Source organism: Capricornis sumatraensis, chromosome 1 (genome assembly GCF_032405125.1).
Source record: "Capricornis sumatraensis isolate serow.1 chromosome 1, serow.2, whole genome shotgun sequence".
NCBI lineage: Eukaryota > Metazoa > Chordata > Mammalia > Artiodactyla > Bovidae > Capricornis > Capricornis sumatraensis.
Window position 1 is genome coordinate 46603243 of NC_091069.1, and position 17906 is coordinate 46621148.

The 17906-nt window shown below is 37.0% G+C and overlaps 1 protein-coding gene across 1 annotated transcript in view; it reads left to right on the plus strand.

Moving 5' to 3' along the window:
- Nucleotides 1–15990: 15990 nt before the first annotated feature.
- The window catches only part of USP34 (ubiquitin specific peptidase 34), a 180753-nt gene continuing 178837 nt past the window's right edge, over nt 15991–17906 (plus strand). The window contains 2 exon segments of the mRNA XM_068984030.1: nt 15991–16024; nt 16027–16088. Coding sequence (XP_068840131.1) covers nt 15991–16024; nt 16027–16088 — 96 coding nt within the window.

The following is a 17906-nucleotide window of genomic DNA, read 5'->3' on the forward strand; positions in this document are numbered from 1 at the left end:
TGAAGAAGGCTGAGCGCCGAAGAACTGATGCCTTTGAACTGTGGTGTTGGAGAAGACTCTTGAGAGCCCCTTGGACTGCAAGGAGATCCAACCAATCCATTCTGAAGGAGATCAGCCCTGGGATTTCTTTGGAGGGAATGATGCTAAAGCTGAAACTCCAGTACTTTGGCCACCTCATGCGAAGAGTTGACTCACGGGAAACGACTCTGATGCTGGGAGGGACTGGGGGCAGGAGGAGAAGGGGACGACAGAGGATGAGATGACTGGATGGCATCACGGACTCGATGGACGTGAGTCTGAGTGAACTCTGGGAGTTGGTGATGGACAGGGAGGCCTGGCGTGCTGCGATTCGTGGGGTCACAAAGAGTCTGATACGACTGAGCAACTGAACTGAACTGAACCATTTCTAAGTGTATGATTTAGTGTTAAGAATATTCACATTGTAATGCAACAGATCCTCAGAACTCTTTCATCTTGAAAACGGAAATGCTATACCCATTAAACAATTTCTCACTTCCATCTCCTACTGACAACCACCATTCTACTTTGTTTTTGGTGGATTTGATTACTCAAGGTCTTTTATAAGTAGAATCAACAGTATTTTGTCTTTCTGTGCCTGGCTTATTTACGTAGCATGATGTCTTCAAGGCTTATTCATGTTGTAGCATGTGATGGGATTTTCATCCTTTTTAAGGCTAAATAGCATTCCTCTGTATGTATGCAGGACGTTTTGCTTATTCATCTGTTTGTATACATTTGGGTTACTTCTATCTCTTGCCTATTGTGAATAATGCTGATAGAAACATAGGTGTACAAGTATCTCTTTGAGGTTCAGTTTTCAGTTCTTTTATATATACCCAGAAGTGGAATTGCTGAATCACATGGTAATTCTTTTTGAAATCTTTTGAGGAAGTACTGTATTCTTTCCCATAGTGGTCGCACCATTTAGTATTCCCACCAGCATTGCTCAAGGATTTCAGTTTCTCCACATCCTCATCTATATCTGTTATTTTATGATATTTTAATAGTAGCTATCTTTAAAAAAAAATTATTCAATGGTTGTGCTGGGTCTTTGTTGCTCTTGGCTTTTCTCTGGTGGCGAGCAGAGGCTACTCTCCAGTGGGCATGCATGGGCTTCCCATTGCAGTGGCTTCTCTTGTTGAAGAGCATGAACTCTAGGATGCGTGGGCTTCAGTAGTTGCAGCACTTGGGCTCAGTAGTCGTGGCTCCCAGGCTCTAGAGCACAGGCTCAGTAGTTGTGGTGCACGGGCTTAGTTGCTCTGTGGCATATGGGATCTTCCTGGACCAGAGATTGATGTGGGGCCTTCTTGGACCAGGGATCAAACCTGTGTCTCCTGCATTGTGAGACAGTTCTTTACCACTAAGCCACCAGGGAAGTGGGGAAGGCAATGGCAACCCACTCTAGTACTCGTGTCTGGAAGATCCCATGGTCGGAGGAGCCTGGTAGGCTGCTGTCTATGGGGTTGCACAGTCGGACACGACTGAAGTGACTTAGCAGCAGCAGCACCAGGGAAGCCCAGTAGTAGCCATCTTAATGGGTGTGAAGGGCTAGCTCATTGTGGTTTTTTATTTGTGTACTTTGTTTTGAAATCATGAGATTTGAGCCTTCCATCTTTGTTCTTGTTTTACAAAATTGTTTTGGTTATTTGGGATCCTTTGAAATTTTATATAAATTTAAGAGTAGAATCTTCTGTTTCTGCAAAAACATTGTTGGGATTTTGGTTGGGATTGTATTGACTGTATAGATCACTTTGGGCAGTGTTGACATTTAATGATGTTAAAAGTTCCGTGGATATGAGACTTCTATTTATTTGTATCTAATTTTTGGAACCTGATGGACTGCAGTGTGCCAGGCTTCCCTGTCCCTTACCAACTCCCAAAGTTTACTCAAACTCATGTCCATTGATTGGTGATACCATCCAACCATTTGATCATCCTCTGTTGTCCCGTTCTCCTGCTTTCAGTCTTTCCCAGCATAGGAGTGTTTTCAAGTGAGTCTGTTCTTTGCATCAGGTGGCCAAAGTATTGGAGTTTCAGGTTCAACATCAGTCCTTCCAATGAGTATTCAAGACTGATTTCCCTTGGGATGGACTGGTTGGATCTCCTTGCTGTCCAAGGGACTCTGAAGAGTCTTCTCCAACACCACAGTTCAAAAGCGTCAATTCTTTGGCGCTCAGTTTTCTTTATAGTCCAACTCTCAGATCCTTACATGACTACTGGAAAAACCATAGCTTTGACTAGATGGACCTTTGTTGGCAAAGTAACGTCTCTGCTTTTTAATATGCTGTCTAGGTTGGTCATAACTTTTCTTCCAAGGAGCAGGCATCTTAATTTCATGGGTGCAGTCACCATCTGCAGTGATTTTTGGAGCCCCCCAAAATAAAGTCAGCTACTGTTTCCACTGTTTACCCATCTATTTGCCATGAAGTGATGGGACTGGATGCCATGATCTTAGTTTTCTGAATGTTGAGCTTTAAGCCAACTTTTTCAGTCTCCTCTTTGACTTTCATCAAGAGGTTCTTTAGTTCTTCACTTTTTGCCGTAAGGGTTGTGTCATCTGCATATCTGAGATTATTGATATTTCACCTGGCGGTCTTGATTCCAGTTTGTGTTTCTTCCAGTCCAGTGTTTCTCATGATGTACTCTGCGTATAAGTTAAAGAAGCAGGATGACAATATACAGCCTTGATGTACTCCTTTCCCGATTTGGAACCAGTCTGTTGTTCCATGTCCAGGTCTAACTGTTGCTTCTTGACCTGCATACAGATTTCTATACCCATCTCTTTCAGAATTTTCCACAGTTTATTGTGATCCACACAGTCAAATGTATATAGTCTGATCTAGAATAGGGAGAGGTTTTTATTTTTACAAATGAAAGTTAAGCCATACACAGTTGGTAAATAGTGGAAAGATACTAGTGTAATGGGACATCTTACTAGTTCATATGAGATTTTCCACCATCACATTGTTTTATAGTAATTCATGCAAGGTTTCTTGTGATTAAAGACAAGACACTAGTAGTATATGAAAAAAAGAGTAACAAAGCTGACATTCCTCAAAAATGCCTTCTTGTGCATGTGATTGCTTTATTGCCTTCAAGAACCCCTGTATTTTCTACTTTGTAGAGCTGTGTGGAGATGCAGAGTCATAAAAAAAGGATAGATTCATGAGAATGATTATATTGGATCTTTAATTTTTTGGAAATGATCTTTGTTAGAATTGAATGTCCTCAAGCACTTTGATATCAAAAGATGAAGCATGAACCTCATGGTTTAAAGCTGAAGAATGTTAATTGACACTAGTTAGCACAAATGCCAATGGATTTAACTGTGCTTGTATTTTTTAAAAAAGCTTAAATCAGACTAGTTACTGGTTCTTATCAGTGCTCTGGTTATAGTTTCATAGGTTTTGAGTAGTCTGCTTGTAACATTTTATTGTTAGTCTCATTTTCTTTATTGTAAGATTTTATATTATATGAAGATTCATAGCAATGTTTACATTACATAGTAGGGAATGCTTGTACAGAGAGATTAAATGTTTTCAGTGTGATACTCTTGGCTTTCAGCTATCTGAATGTTGAAAACCCAGCTCTCTTTCTGGTTCAACATCTCCAGAGAAACTTTTGGAGGTCTTGTGTGTGTGTGTGCACGCGCGCACGTGTGTGTGCTTGCGCACACACACAAAGGTGTGTGGGGTGGGAGGGTAGTGAAGGGTATGGGGGTTTGTTTAACTGCTTCTTAATAAGACTCTGCTAGTTTTTAGCCTCACTTATATTCCTCCTTTTAGAAGTACTCAATGTTTCTAATTACTGAGTTTTTCTGAGACTTTGTGGGACAAAGCATCATATTAGTCATTAATTAAACATATCTATTTTCTTTAGTGAAAGCAAAAACAAATTATGTGAAATATTTGTAAATCTAATTTTTTTTAAGTATGGCTTTTTTTTTTTTTGGCCACTGTGTGTAGCATGCAGGATCTTAGTTCCCTGACCAGGGATTGAACCTGTGTACCTTGCAGTGGGAGCATGGAATCTTAGCCATTGGACTACCAGGGAAGTCCCTCTTGACTTTAATATTGATTTAGCATTGTTTATTCATAATTTAAAAGTTACTTTTTCTACTTTCTTTCAGTATCTGATATAGAAGGTGGTGATGGACTGCAGCTCAGAAAGGAACATACTCTCAAAATATTTGCTTATATCAATTCCTGGACACAGAGGTATGCGTCTTTAAGTACTTTGAAGACTAACTTTGTGAGTTGTATTTTATTTTATATTTTAATTTTTTTTTTTTTTTTTGGTCACACCCATGTGGCTTATATTATCTTAGTTCCCCAACCAGGGATTTACTTTCTTGGCAGTGAAAGCATGGAGTTCTAACCACTGGATCACCAGGGAATTTTTAGTTATATTCTTTTTTTAAAAAAAGCTTCATTAATTCATTTAGGCCATGCTGCAGGGCTTATGGAATCTTAGTTCCCTGACCAGGGATTGAACCTGTACCCCTGCAGTGGAAGCTCAAGTACTAGACCCTCAGGGAATTCCCCCTTGTTATATTTTAAATTAACATTGTCATCAAATTTTTTCTTTAGGGTCTTGGTTTATACACCTTTTGTCATTAAATCACAGTTTATCAATATTAAATCTCCAGTTATTCTTGGGATCATTCATGGTTTTCTTTTTAAAACATGAATTGTTAAAAATATGAGAATGATTCTGTCATTACTTAGAAACATGGAAATGATTGAAATGGTAAAAAATAATTATTTTGAGAGACTGAACAATCATTATGTCATAGCTAGAGATTATCACAAACTTAATTTTTTAAAACAGTATTATAGTAGAGGACACTTTGACCATTCTGGAAGCTACTTTCTATTTGTTCCTTCCATAATAAATATGTATATTAGGTTAATTTTAAAATTTCATATATATATATATATAGAGAGAGAGAGAATAAAATTGTACAGAGCAGTCAGTATATCCACAGTGAATAGCAGGGATTTGCAAATTACTGTTCCTCGACATGAGTTTAGCTGGCCATGGCTAAAAAATTCTTTTACTTATGTACATATATGTTTAAAGATTCTTAGCTCTTCTGAAATTTTCTGGGAAAAGAAAATGTTTGAAGCATTGTGTGCAGTGATTAATGAACACATTAAATACAGTAATAACATAAGTGAATGTCATGAGGTAACAGACTGATCATGGAGTTTGTCAGAATAGTTTAATTTCAAACAGCATTTGCTTTATAGTAACATCCCTTTATCCTGTGTTTTCTCTTTCTCTCTTGTCAATGAAGCAGTGCTTGTATTTGTTCCAAAAAGATTGTAGATTTTAAAACATAAGTGCCATTATTATTGGGCATCTCTTTGCTGAGTCTCATTGACTTGAGTTTCTTTTGACTTAAGCTTGCTGTTTGTCCCTTTCATTATGGGTAGGATAGATGATTGGATATTTTGTAATACTAATGATTTAAAATTAACATTAAGAATCTAAAGTATTTGCTGAGAAATGATACATTTGAGTCATAATTTTGAATTTATTGCAGCTACAGCTCGGTAGGAACATGTTACTTACTGGGATAAAATCTTATTCCTGATTTCAGAATTTATAAGGGTGCCACTAAATAGAATGAAATTCAGAGAATTACCATTTTCCTGGCACCTCACCATTAGTTATCAGTGGAGCTGAATGAGTCCTTTCCTAGTTCACATTTATCCTAGATGTATACTCTTAATCCTTGTATCAGGAAACTTTAACTTGGAGTCTGTGGATTGGGAATGAAAATATAAATGAAATTTTGATATGTACAGTTTTAGGCAGTAATTTGTAGCTCTCATTGTAGAGACTCTGCCTTTTATCTGATGCTGTTCCGGAATATAGTGGTTAAGAGTGTGGTCTTGGAGCCAGGTAGATGTGGCTTCCAGTCCTCCATCACCTGTATACTAGGTGATTATGACAAATTAGCTAACTTCTGTAAACTCTTAATTCCTTACTTGTGAAATGAGTAATAATAAAGCTACTACTGTCTTCATGAGGTTGAAGAAACAAGATACTTAGTACAGTATCTAAACAAAGGAACTTAATTAAACACTTATTTTAATTAAAATTGTTAAAACTTATTTTAGAAAATGAAATGTATGTTGAAGGGGTACATAAGCTAAAGAATGAAATGTCAAATTGGAAAACAGTTTGTCATATTTATAATGCTGTTCACATGTTGATAAGTAGCGATAGTTATTTAGCTGATAGTAAAAAGTACCAAAAAGTAGAATATTACACTTTTAATCATTCATACTGATAGAGAAGTGACAGTAAAACATCCAGTTGGATTGCAGTGCTGTATAGTAAAAGTTGTTGCCTATTCGCCTGCTCTGCCCTTCCTGCTCCTATTTCTCTCTAGGGCATCAAAGAATATTGTTGCTTAGGTTAAGATTGTGGTTCTTGTAGGGAATAATTGGCTACTAATAAGACAGAGTTAGTTCTTTGGAAGGAATGATGCTAAAGCTGAAGCTCCAGTACTTTGGCCACCTCATGTGAAGAGTTGACTCATTGGAAAAGTCTTTGATGCTGGGAGGGATTGGGGGCAGGAGGAAAAGGGGACGAGAGAGGATGAGATGGCTGGATGGCATCGCTGACTTGATGGATGTGAGTCTGAGTGAATTCCGGGAGATGGTGATGGACGAGGAGGCCTGGCGTGCTGCGATTCGTGGGGTTGCAAAGAGTTGGACATGACTGAGCAACTGAACTGAATTTACTAAAGAAATTCTTAACTTGGTGGCTCATGACCATGGAAGATCCATCAGTGTAACTTCGTGCGCAAATGGACCCATGACATCTCATACAAAATGTTCTTTATAGGTTTTCTGGGAGAAAAGTGTTAACTTTCATAAGATTATGAATGATGAAGAATCACTTTTCTGATACATTGATTGGCCAGGATATAGGTGAAAGAGAATGTTTACTTGAAAACACAGTATGTTAAAAGTTTAATATTTATATAAATTTCAAAGGCTTTAATATTTTATAATATTGCTCCTGTTTAAAGGATATACTTACTGTGAAAATCTTTTTAGAAAATACAGAAGATCAAAATTTAAAAGAAAAATATGCCGTCACCAGATTAACAACTGGTAAATTTTTTTGTCATAACCTTGGTGTAAGATTGGAAACAGTACAGTTTAAAGTTTTACAAAAATACGATTATAAAACTGTATCTTTTATAATCTAATTTTTTTCATGTGAACTGTGGTCAGTCTCTATATCATCAAATATTCTTTTAAACTGTTTTATATAATCGGTTAACAATGTTCTGGTAGTTTCAGGTGCACAACAGAATGACTGTGTCATCCTTATTTCGTCATCATTTTTAATTGCTTCATCACAGTAATATAGCTGTCACTTCTTTGTAAGATTTAAGAAGTTATTTATGTATGTTACTTTAACAGATTAGCATTATTTTATCACTATTGGAATGGGAAACTGGAATGAAATGGGAAATAAAATGAATTCTCAGAGAACGGGGAGAGAATATTAGAATAAATTTAAGAATATAAATTTGGAAAAGAGCATATATGGATCTGAAAGGAAATGTCATTAATGATGAAGGCATTGATCCTACAAGGCAAAATCCTTCTTGTTGGAATTGCTGCTAGATTTTTGTTTTTTTGACTTGTTTAAAGCCTATTATAAAATAGGCTTATTATATCTTGCCAGATGCCTTAGTAGCCATTCAGGTTTCCTCATTGTCTCCTGCTTGTCTACTTTCTAATCTTATTTCTCCCCTGAAAGAATTCTGAGTGCTAGGTAGGGGGTGATTCTTTGTATTTTCAGGCTAAAAATTGTACCTTTCTTATTTGTCATTTGTTACTTAATAAATATTTGAGGCTATTGCTTATTTTCATTGTTTCAATCAACTTTATTTTTATTTTAAAACTGTTTTAGAATGTTTTTTAGATACTACTGCTTTTGAATAGGTTAATGTATATTCTCCACTATTTAAGAGTTTAGTCTTTATTTTGGCATTAAGAAATGTGGCCAGTGGGATATTGATATTGACCACTATTCAAAGTAGTGCTTTTCAGAAATTAGCTCATAAATAAGCTTTTGCTAAGGTTGGATACTATAGATGAACAGTTCTTTCTCATGTTTAGCAGTACCAGGCCAGGAAAATGTTAGATCTGTTGGAATATTTGTTAGATCAAATTATGGAATCCAGGTTGAAATAATTTGATTTTGACATATAGCTTCCTCATGAATGTGTAGTTAGTATGTTTATTATATTAATTAATGCTACGTATTTTATGTTGGGAGCTTCCCAGGTGGCTCAATGGATAAAGAATCCACCTGTAAAGCAGGAGACATGGGTTCGATCCCTGGGTTGGGAAGATTCCCTGGAGTAAGAAATGGTAACCCACTCCAGGATTCTTGCCTGGAGAATCCCATGGACAGAGGAAGCCTGGTGGGCTACAGCCCATAGGGTCACAAAGAGTCAGATATGATTGAAGTGACTGAGCACACATGCATTTTATGTTATCATTTAGAAATTTTTTTCATTGTGTGTTCTTAAGTGTAACCATACTCCACTCACATAGGCAGCACAAAACTCTACTTAAGTAATAAAGTCTTATCAGGCTGGTAGTAATAGGTGTAGGACTGAGAATGAACTAGCATAAGCTCAGGTAGTCAAAGGTAATGTATGATTTTGGCTTACAAATAAATACAAAGCAATATGTGTAGACTTTAAAAAATAAAATGGGAGGAAAGGCCTGTAAAAAAGTCCATTGTCTCCTGTCTTCTCAGCCCTGTTTCTGTTTTCAGACTCTTTAAAATGTTGGTTTTGACATTAACTTATTTTCTGAAATAATAATTATATTTCAGTTATATTAAAAATCATAATGCTATTGCTTTATTAATTTAGATATAATTTGTGAACTTCCTTTTCTGATGCATAATGGTTTCACCCACTTAACCTTCCCCATCCTCTCAATATAGTTATGTCAGTTCTTGAGGTAGTTCTAAAAATGAAAATAATTGCTCAGTTCAGTTCAGTCACTCAGTCGTGTCCGACTCTTTGCAACCCCACGAATCGCAGCACGCCAGGTCTCCCTGTCCATCACCAACTCCCGGAGTTCACTCAGACTCACGTCCATGGAGTCCGTGATGCCATCCAGCCATCTCATCCTCGGTCGTCCCCTTCTCCTCCTGCCCCCAATCCCTCCCAGCATCAAAGTCTTTTCCAATGAGTCAACTCTTCTCATGAGGTGGCCAAAGTACTGGAGTTTCAGCTTTAGCATCATTCCTTCCAAAGAAATCCCAGGGCTGATCTCCTTCAGAATGGACTGGTTGGATCTCCTTGCAGTCCAAGGGACTCTCAAGAGTCTTCTCCAACACCACAGTTCAAAAGCATCAATTCTTTGGCGCTCTGCCTTCTTCACAATCCAACTCTCACATCCATACATGACCACAGGAAAAACCATAGTCTTGACTAGACGGACCTTAGTCGGCAAAGTAATGTCTCTGCTGTTGAAAATGGATCTAGGTTGCTCATAACTTTCCTTCCAAGGAGTAAGTGTATTTTAATTTCATGGCTGCAATCACCATCTGCAGTGATTTTGGAGCCCCCCAAAATAAAGTCTGACACTGTTTCCACTGTTTCCCCATCTATTTCTCATGAAGTGATGGGACCGGATGCCATGATCTTAGTTTCTGAATGTTGAGCTTTAAGCCAACTTTTTCATTCTCATCAAGAGGCTTTTTAGTTCTTCTTTACTTTCTGCCATAAGGATGGTGTCATCTGCATATCTGAGGATATTGATATTTCTCCTGGCAATCTTGATTCCACCTTGTGCTTCTTCCAGCCCATCGTTTCTCATGATATACTCTGTATATAAGTTAAATAAGCAGGGTGACAATATACAGCCTTGACGTACTCCTTTTCCTATTTGGAACCAGTCTGTTGTTCCATGTCCAGTTCTAACTGTTGCTTCCTGACCTGCATATGGGTTTCTCATGAGGCAGGTTAGGTGGTCTGGTATTCCCATCTCTTTCAGAATTTTCCACAGTTTATTGTGATCCACACAGTCAAAGGCTTTGGCGTAGTCAATAAAGCAGAAATCGATGTTTTTCTGGAACTCTCTTGCTTTTTCGATGATCCAGCGGATGTTGGCAATTTGATCTCTGGTTCCTCTGCCTTTTCTAAAACCAGCTTGAACATCAGGAAGTTCATGGTTCACGTACTGCTGAAGCCTGGCTTGGAGAATTTTGAGCATTCCTTTACTAGCGTGTGAGATGAGTGCTATTGTGCAGTAGTTTGAGCATTCTTTGGCATTTCCTTTCTTTGGGACTGGAATGAGAACTGACCTTTTCCAGTCCTGAGGCCACTGCTGAGTTTTCCATATTTGCTGGCATATTGAGTGCAGCACTTTCACAGGATCATCTTTCAGGATTTGAAATAGCTCAACTGGAATTCCATCACCTCCACTAGCTTTGTTCATAGTGATGCTTTCTAAGACCCACTTGACTTCACATTCACATTGCTCAGTGATTGCCAAGAAAGATTCTGTTTCACTTTATATCTTAAAAGATATAAATTGTTGTTTTTCTTTTGTTATTCTTTGTTTCATTGAGTTTAGTGGCTTGTTTTTCATTTGATTAATTTTCTGGGTGGGAATTGCTTATTCTTCCCCCAAATCTACAGCCTTTCTTAGTGCTAGTTTTTATATTTTATACATCATTAAGTGATCTGTTATTTCTTTCCTTCTCTCCGTCTCCTTTGGACTTCATCTTCCTACTCCAGTCTGTATTGATTTCTCATTAGGGTTACTGAAACAGCTATCTGCTCTTTAGATCATCCTTGAAATTTCTTTTGCTTTTCTATTGTATTGGATCTCTAGTTTCATGGATTGCATGCCATCTTTATTAGTTTACTTCTTTGTTTTGTTTGGATGATGTGTTTTCTGAGAAAAATTACCAGGGAGATAAATGGTTTTTAGACCTTTGTGGCCTAAAAAAGAAGTGTCTCTTCTGCCCTTACTTTTATTTTATTGATAACTTTTGTTAGATATAGAATACTAGATAGAAAATTATTATCTCAGAATATTGAAAGTGTTATTCCATTGTATTTTATCTCTTAGTATTACTTTGAGGAAGTATGCACTGTTTTTATTTCCTGAGCTTTTCCATGTCACTCTTTCCACTCTTCCTGCAAGCTTTTAGGATCTTTATCCCTCCTTGGCTTCAGAAATTTCATGATATGTGTTCTGGAGGCTTTTCAGTTCTGAAGTTTATTTTAGTTTCAGTTTCCTTAGCTCTGTATTTTCTGCTGTCTTCTTGCTAATATCAGTCAGTAATTATACCTCCTTGATTGATAGTTTTTCTTTTTCTCCCCATTGTTTTTCTTTGTCTAGTCTACTTTCTGGGAGATTTTTCCAGTTTTACCTCTGGATCTTCTATTGAATTTTACAAATTGATATAATTTTAATTTCTTTTTAAATTGTCAATGGTATATAAGCAAAAGCTATATAGTGCACATCTGTACACAGTAAATGGCTCTGTTTTGTAACTGGAATGCATTTTTTAACAGTATTCTGTTGTTTCGGTAATTGAGTATCTTTCACTTCTCTGAGGATATAAATTAAAACCTTTTTTCTTGCTGTGTTTTATCTGTTGCCTCTAAATTTCTTTTGTTTGCTTTCATCTGTTTTTAGTGACACAGTTTTTCCTGGAAAGTCTTAGTATCCGTGGCTATCTTTTCATAGTTAAGAGAGGGCCACTGAAAAATAGATTGCAAGTTCTGTGTGAATGGGGCGTCTCAGATTTTGGCCTGTAGTGTATGATGTGGTAAAATGTTGAGCACACTTTATTATAGGCTTTTTCTCTTGCATTGTCCACATTTTCTAAGTCTTTCCCCTTGAGATACATTAATCTGATTGTTGGGCAGAGAAGGATACTTGAGGGAGGTTCACCATTCGGTCATAATTTTACAGAATTCTCACTTTCATTTTCTTATATCTCTATCTTCTTCAGTATCTTACGTTCCTGAGTTTATCTTGTTCATTTTATGTACAGTAAGAATTTCTTCGTTTCCTGGGTCAGGTAGGGGTAGTATTCTTGCTGTCTGGATGGGAGCCTGCAGGTTTTAACAGTACCTTTCATTTAGTCCTATTTCCTATTATGCTTTATTTCTGCCTTCCGAGGTGTTTGAAGCTCTTCAGTACTGAGCTTTTCCAGTGTTCTGTGGGGTGAATCTTTTTGCTGATAGTTTTCTCCTGTGGCCCCTTGTAAGTTTGTTTATTTGGAACACAGTTACTTATTTTTCTGCCCTTTTCTATCATCCAGAATTTCTTGCTGTCATCTTTTCTTCCATTATCCCTTTGATGATTTTTTTCCTTATGTATATTTGTAGTGTGATTTACAACATAGAAGAAATAAGTTTATTTATAAAATCAGATTGGGCTTAACTGAAAAAGTGATGTTTCTGTTTTAAACTAAATTTTTTTCCCTCCTTGTTTTGTGGGTGTGGATACAGAGAGACATGCTGAATTGAGAACTGAGATACGTAGACGTCTCAGAATTGAGTAGGCAGTACAGTGTATAATTTATATAGTATACAATTATTTTAAAGACATGTGTTTGTGTGTGCGTATTCACTTAGATCCTCAACTCTCCTTGAATGTATATTCTACATCTGTAAGGACCTGGACCTAGTTTGTTACTTTGTTCATATATCAATTTAGTATTTTACGATTGGTTTCCTAGTCAGTTATTGCTCATATCATGATAGTGAATTTTAATTTTATTATTTCTTAATTTTGTTGTATACTAGAGTTTAGTTGATCTACCATATTAGTTTCAGGTGTATAGCAAAGTGACTCAGTTACACATATATCTATTCTTTTTCAGATTCTTTTCCTACATAGGTTATTACAGAATATTGAGTAGAGTTTGCTGTGCTGTATAGTAGGTCTTTGATTATCTGTTTTATATATAGTAGTATATATATGTTAATACCAAGTTCCTAAATTATCCCTCCCCCCTACCTTTCCTCTTTGGCAACCATAAATTTGTTTTTGAAGTCTGAGTCTGTTTTGTAAATAAGTTCATTTGTATCTTTTTTTTTTTTTATTTTAGGTTTCACATATAAGAGATTATCATATGATATTTGTCTTTCTCTGTCAGATATACTTCACTTAGTATGATAATTTCTAGGTCCATCCCTGACAGTGAATTTTTAAAGTAAATTTGACTCACTGTTTGGCTTTACTGATCTGAAACCTGATCTGAAGTTTGTTTTTTGAGGAGAAACTCAAGATGCCATTTTCACTAAAGATAGTCAAATGTATGGTTCTTCCCTTTGACCTTGGTTTTTCCTAAACCTAAAGAAAGAAGCTATTCATCAGAAAAATGTTGATTAATGTCTTTATTTTTCTTCTAGTAGATATTATAATATTATAGAACTTAAAGATGGAGGAGGCCTTAGAGATAAAATTCCTTTCATTTTGCCATCTAGAAAATAGTCCTGATATATCATTTATGTATTTCTGTGTAACAAAGTACTCCTAAATTAGTGTTTTAAAAATAACAATAGGAAATTCTCTGGTGGTCCAGTGGCTAAGACTTTGTGCTCCCAATGTAGGGGCCTGGGTTTGATCCCTGGTCATGGAACTACATCCCCCATGCTGCAGCTAAGTTCTGGCACAGCCAAATAAATAATTGAAAAAAAAATACACAAGCATTTATTATCCTGAGAGATACATTTATTATCTCATTTATAAACATTTGTCATCAATCACTGTATGAATAGGAGTTTGGAAGTGGTTTAGTTGGTTGGTTCCAGTTGTAGTCGTGACCTTACATGAGGCAGGAGGATCTATTTCTAAGTTGACTCCCTTTCATGGTTGGCAAATGGGTGGCTAGTGGAAGGCTAGTTTTTTCTCATGTGGACCTTGCTTTGGCCTCCTTGAGTGTCTTACATGTTAGCTGGCTTCCTTCAGAGTAAGTGATCCAAAAGAGCAAGGCAGAAGCAAGGTCTTTTATGACCTAGTCTTAGATGTCACACATTGTCACTTCTGCCACATTCCGTTCATTGGTCATTAAGTCCGGTCCACATTCAAGAGGAGGAAAATTGGGCTTCCCTTTTTAAAGGGAAGAGTGTTAAAGAATTGTGGATATACTTCAAATCTTCCACACCTAGAGAAAGTGAAATTATTCTTACATGGCCATACAGGAAGTTGGTGATCTTTTTGGTACAATAAGAGTTTTGATTTGTTTTGATAAATAGATGCAAATTGTGATAGTCGCTTAACTGTCATTTGTGTTTGGTTACATTATAACGTGGTACTTGTGTATCATTTACTTATTGACTCACCAGACCCCTTTGATTATCTATAAATGCTAGACATTGTTCTAACTGAACATGTCTGAGAGAACTATAATTATGTGTAATAATTAGACTCTTATTATTTTTATTCTTGTTTTTTACTGGAACTGAAGTAAGTGTGTGTGTGTGTTATTCCTAAACACTTTTGATCTGCCAGATAGGGTAGGAATGCCTTCTAAATAGCCTTCAAGTAAATTATTATTTTTGGCTACTGCACAGCTGGCATGTGGAATCTTAGTTCCCTGACCAGAGTGCGAGCACAGAGGCTTAACCATTGGACTTCAGGAAAATCCCAAGAAAATTATTTTTTTATTTTTATTTAACAGTTTTTTTTTTGGCTGTGCTGCATCTTCATTGTGGTGCAGGGGCTTCTTGCGGCATGTGGGGTCTTAGTTCCCCAACCAGGAATTGAACCTGCATCCTCCCTTTGGAAGGCAGATTCTTAACTACTGTACTACCAGGGTAGTCCCCTGCAAATTATTTTAAAATGTAACTTAAAGAAACTTTTGTTGGTGGATAGCTGATTAACGAACAGTGTTCTGATAGTTGCAGATGAACACCAAAGGGATTCGGCTGTACATATTCATTTACCCATTCTCCCCCCCAAAATGTAAATTTTTTTATTAGTTGACAGCAAAACCCCTTATGTAAGATAATGAGTCAAGTTTACCAACAAGGTATTTTATTATAGTCAGTTTTGTAATAACTTATTAAACATGCATTGAGTACTTACTACTTAGAGAAGCAAAGATACAGCCGTAATTCTTGTTCTTAAATAGTTATTTGTCTGGAGGGATAAATAAGTAAGTGTTAGTCGCTCAGTCGTGCCCGACTCTTTGCAGCCCCATGAACTGAAGCCCACCAGGCTCCTCTGTCCATGAGATTTTCCAGGCAAGGATACTGGAATGGGTTGCCATTTCCTTCTCCAGGGGATCTTCCCAACCCAGGGAATGAACCTGGGTCTCCTGCACTGCAGGCAGATTGTTACCAACTGAGCTACAAGGGAAGAGGAGTCTGGAGGGATAGATAAAATACAAAACTGAAGATGATAGCTGTCAATCTAGTGATTTTTTACCAGTATCAGTTTTTGGTGTGATGCTATCTTTTAAAGTTTTTATAGTGCTACTCTATCAGAAGGGAGGAAATAACAATTATTTGAAAAAAATACTTTAGTATCTATTTTTTTAATGCTGTTTTTTAGAAGGATATAATTGTTGCCTCTTTAGGAAGCATTTATTAATTAAAAAAATTTTTTTTCTCTTGTAGGCAATGTCTCTGCTGCTTCAAAGAGTATAAGCATTTGGAGATTTTTAACCAAGTAGTGTGTGCACTTATTAACTTAGTGATTGCCCAAGTTCAAGTGCTCCGAGATCAGCTTTGTAAACATTGTACTACTATCAACATAGATTCCACATGGCAAGATGAGAGTAATCAAGCGGAAGAACCACAGAATATAGAAAGAGAATGTAATGAAGGAAGTACAGAAAGACAAAAATCAATAGAAAAAAAATCAAACTCTACAAGAATTTGTAATCTGACTGAGGAAGAATCTTCAAAGAACTCTGATCCTTTTAGTTTGTGGAGTACAGATGAGAAGGAAAAACTCTTACTGTGTGTGGCAAAAATTTTTCAGATTCAGTTTCCCTTATATACTGCTTACAAGCATAATACTCATCCTACTATAGAGGTATGTAAAAACAGGTATTGCGAATTTTAAGTAATACCCAGTCATGGTTATGTTGGTAATTTCTCACTTATGAATAAATATGAAGATAGTCATTATTGATGGAAAATTATAAAAATTACTGTTATGAAAATTATTTTGGATTTCTTCAGAGCATTTCTGTAGTGACTTGTGTTGAACATTTGCTCAGTGTAGTTCTAGGGAAAGATTTATAAATTGAACTCATAAAAATTAAACTATCAGTGATAGATATTTTGCTAATGTATACCTATGCTCTACTTACTGTGACTTTCAAAAACTAGTAATTGAGGAAAAAGAAGAACATGGGATTTCATTCTTAGAAATGTAGGTTAACAGAATTTGGAATTCCTTTTATAAAGAAAAAATGCTTGACAAATTATCTGTAATTATTTTCTTTTGCACTCAAGATGCTTAACTTATTCCACTAGTGATTTTTTTTCTCTCCCTCCCTCCCTCTCTCCTCCACTAGTGATATTTATACAAGCTTTTCCATCTTAGGTTTATTTAGATAATGGCCTTTATTTCTCCAGATAGTAGGAATTGAAAGAGTTATGTGATAATGTATTGTAATAATGGCTTAAAACAATAGTGATTATTTCTCATGATTCCATGGCTTGCCTGGTCAATTCCTTTGCTGGTTTTTGTATGGCCTCACTTAACGCAGATGCATTAATTTTGGAAGTTGAATGGGTTTGAGAGTCCAAGATGGTCTCGTTCACATGTCTGATTGTGCTGGCTGCTCCTGAGGGCTCCTTGGACTTTTCTCTGCATGACCTCTCATTCTTTACTAGGGTAGCTTGGCTTCCTTACACGATAGTCTTAGCATTGATCCAGGAAGGCAAAATGGAAGCTGTCAGTTCAGTTCAGTTGCTCAGTTGTGTCCGACTCTTTGCGACCCCATAATCACAGGACGCCAGGCCTCCTTGTCCATCACCAACTCCTGGAGTTTACTCAAACTCATGTCCATTGAGTTGGTGATGTCATCCAGCCATCTCATTCTCTGTCGTCCCCTTCTCGTCCTGTCCCCAATGCCTCCAGCATCAGGGTCTTTTCCCATGAGTCAGCTCTTTGCATGAGGTGGCCAAAGTATTGGAGTTTCAGCTTCAGATTCAGTCCTTCCAATGAACACTCAGGATTGATCTCCTTTAGGATGGACTGGTTGGATCTCCTTGCAGTCCAAGGGACTCTCAAGAGTCTTCCCCAACACCACAGTTCAAAACCAAAAATTCGTTGGCACTCAGCTTTCTTCATAGTCCAACTCTCACATCCATACATGACCACTGGAAAAACCACAGCCTTGACTAGCTGGAGCTTTGTTGGCAAAGTAATGTCTCTGCTTTTCAATATGCTGTATAGGTTGGTCATAACTTTGCTTCCAAGGAGTGTCTTAATTTTATGGCTGCAGTCACCATCTGGAGTGATTTTGGATCCCCAAAAAATAAAGTCTGACACTGTTTCCACTGTTTCCCCATGTATTTGCTATGAAGTGATGGGACCAGATGCCATGATCTTAGTTTTCTGAATGTTGAGCTTTATAAGCCAACGTTTTCACTCTCCCCTTTCACTTTCATCAAGAGGCTTTTTAGTTCCTCTTCACTTTCTGCCATAACGGGTGGTGTCATCTGCATATCTGAGGTTATTGATATTTCACCCGGCAATCTTGATTCCTGCTTGTGCTTCTTCCAGCACAGTGTTTCTCATGATGTACTCTGCATATAAGTAAAATAAGCAGGATGACAATATACAGCCTTGATGTACTCCTTTTCCTATTTGGAAGCAGTCTGTTGATCCATGTCCAGT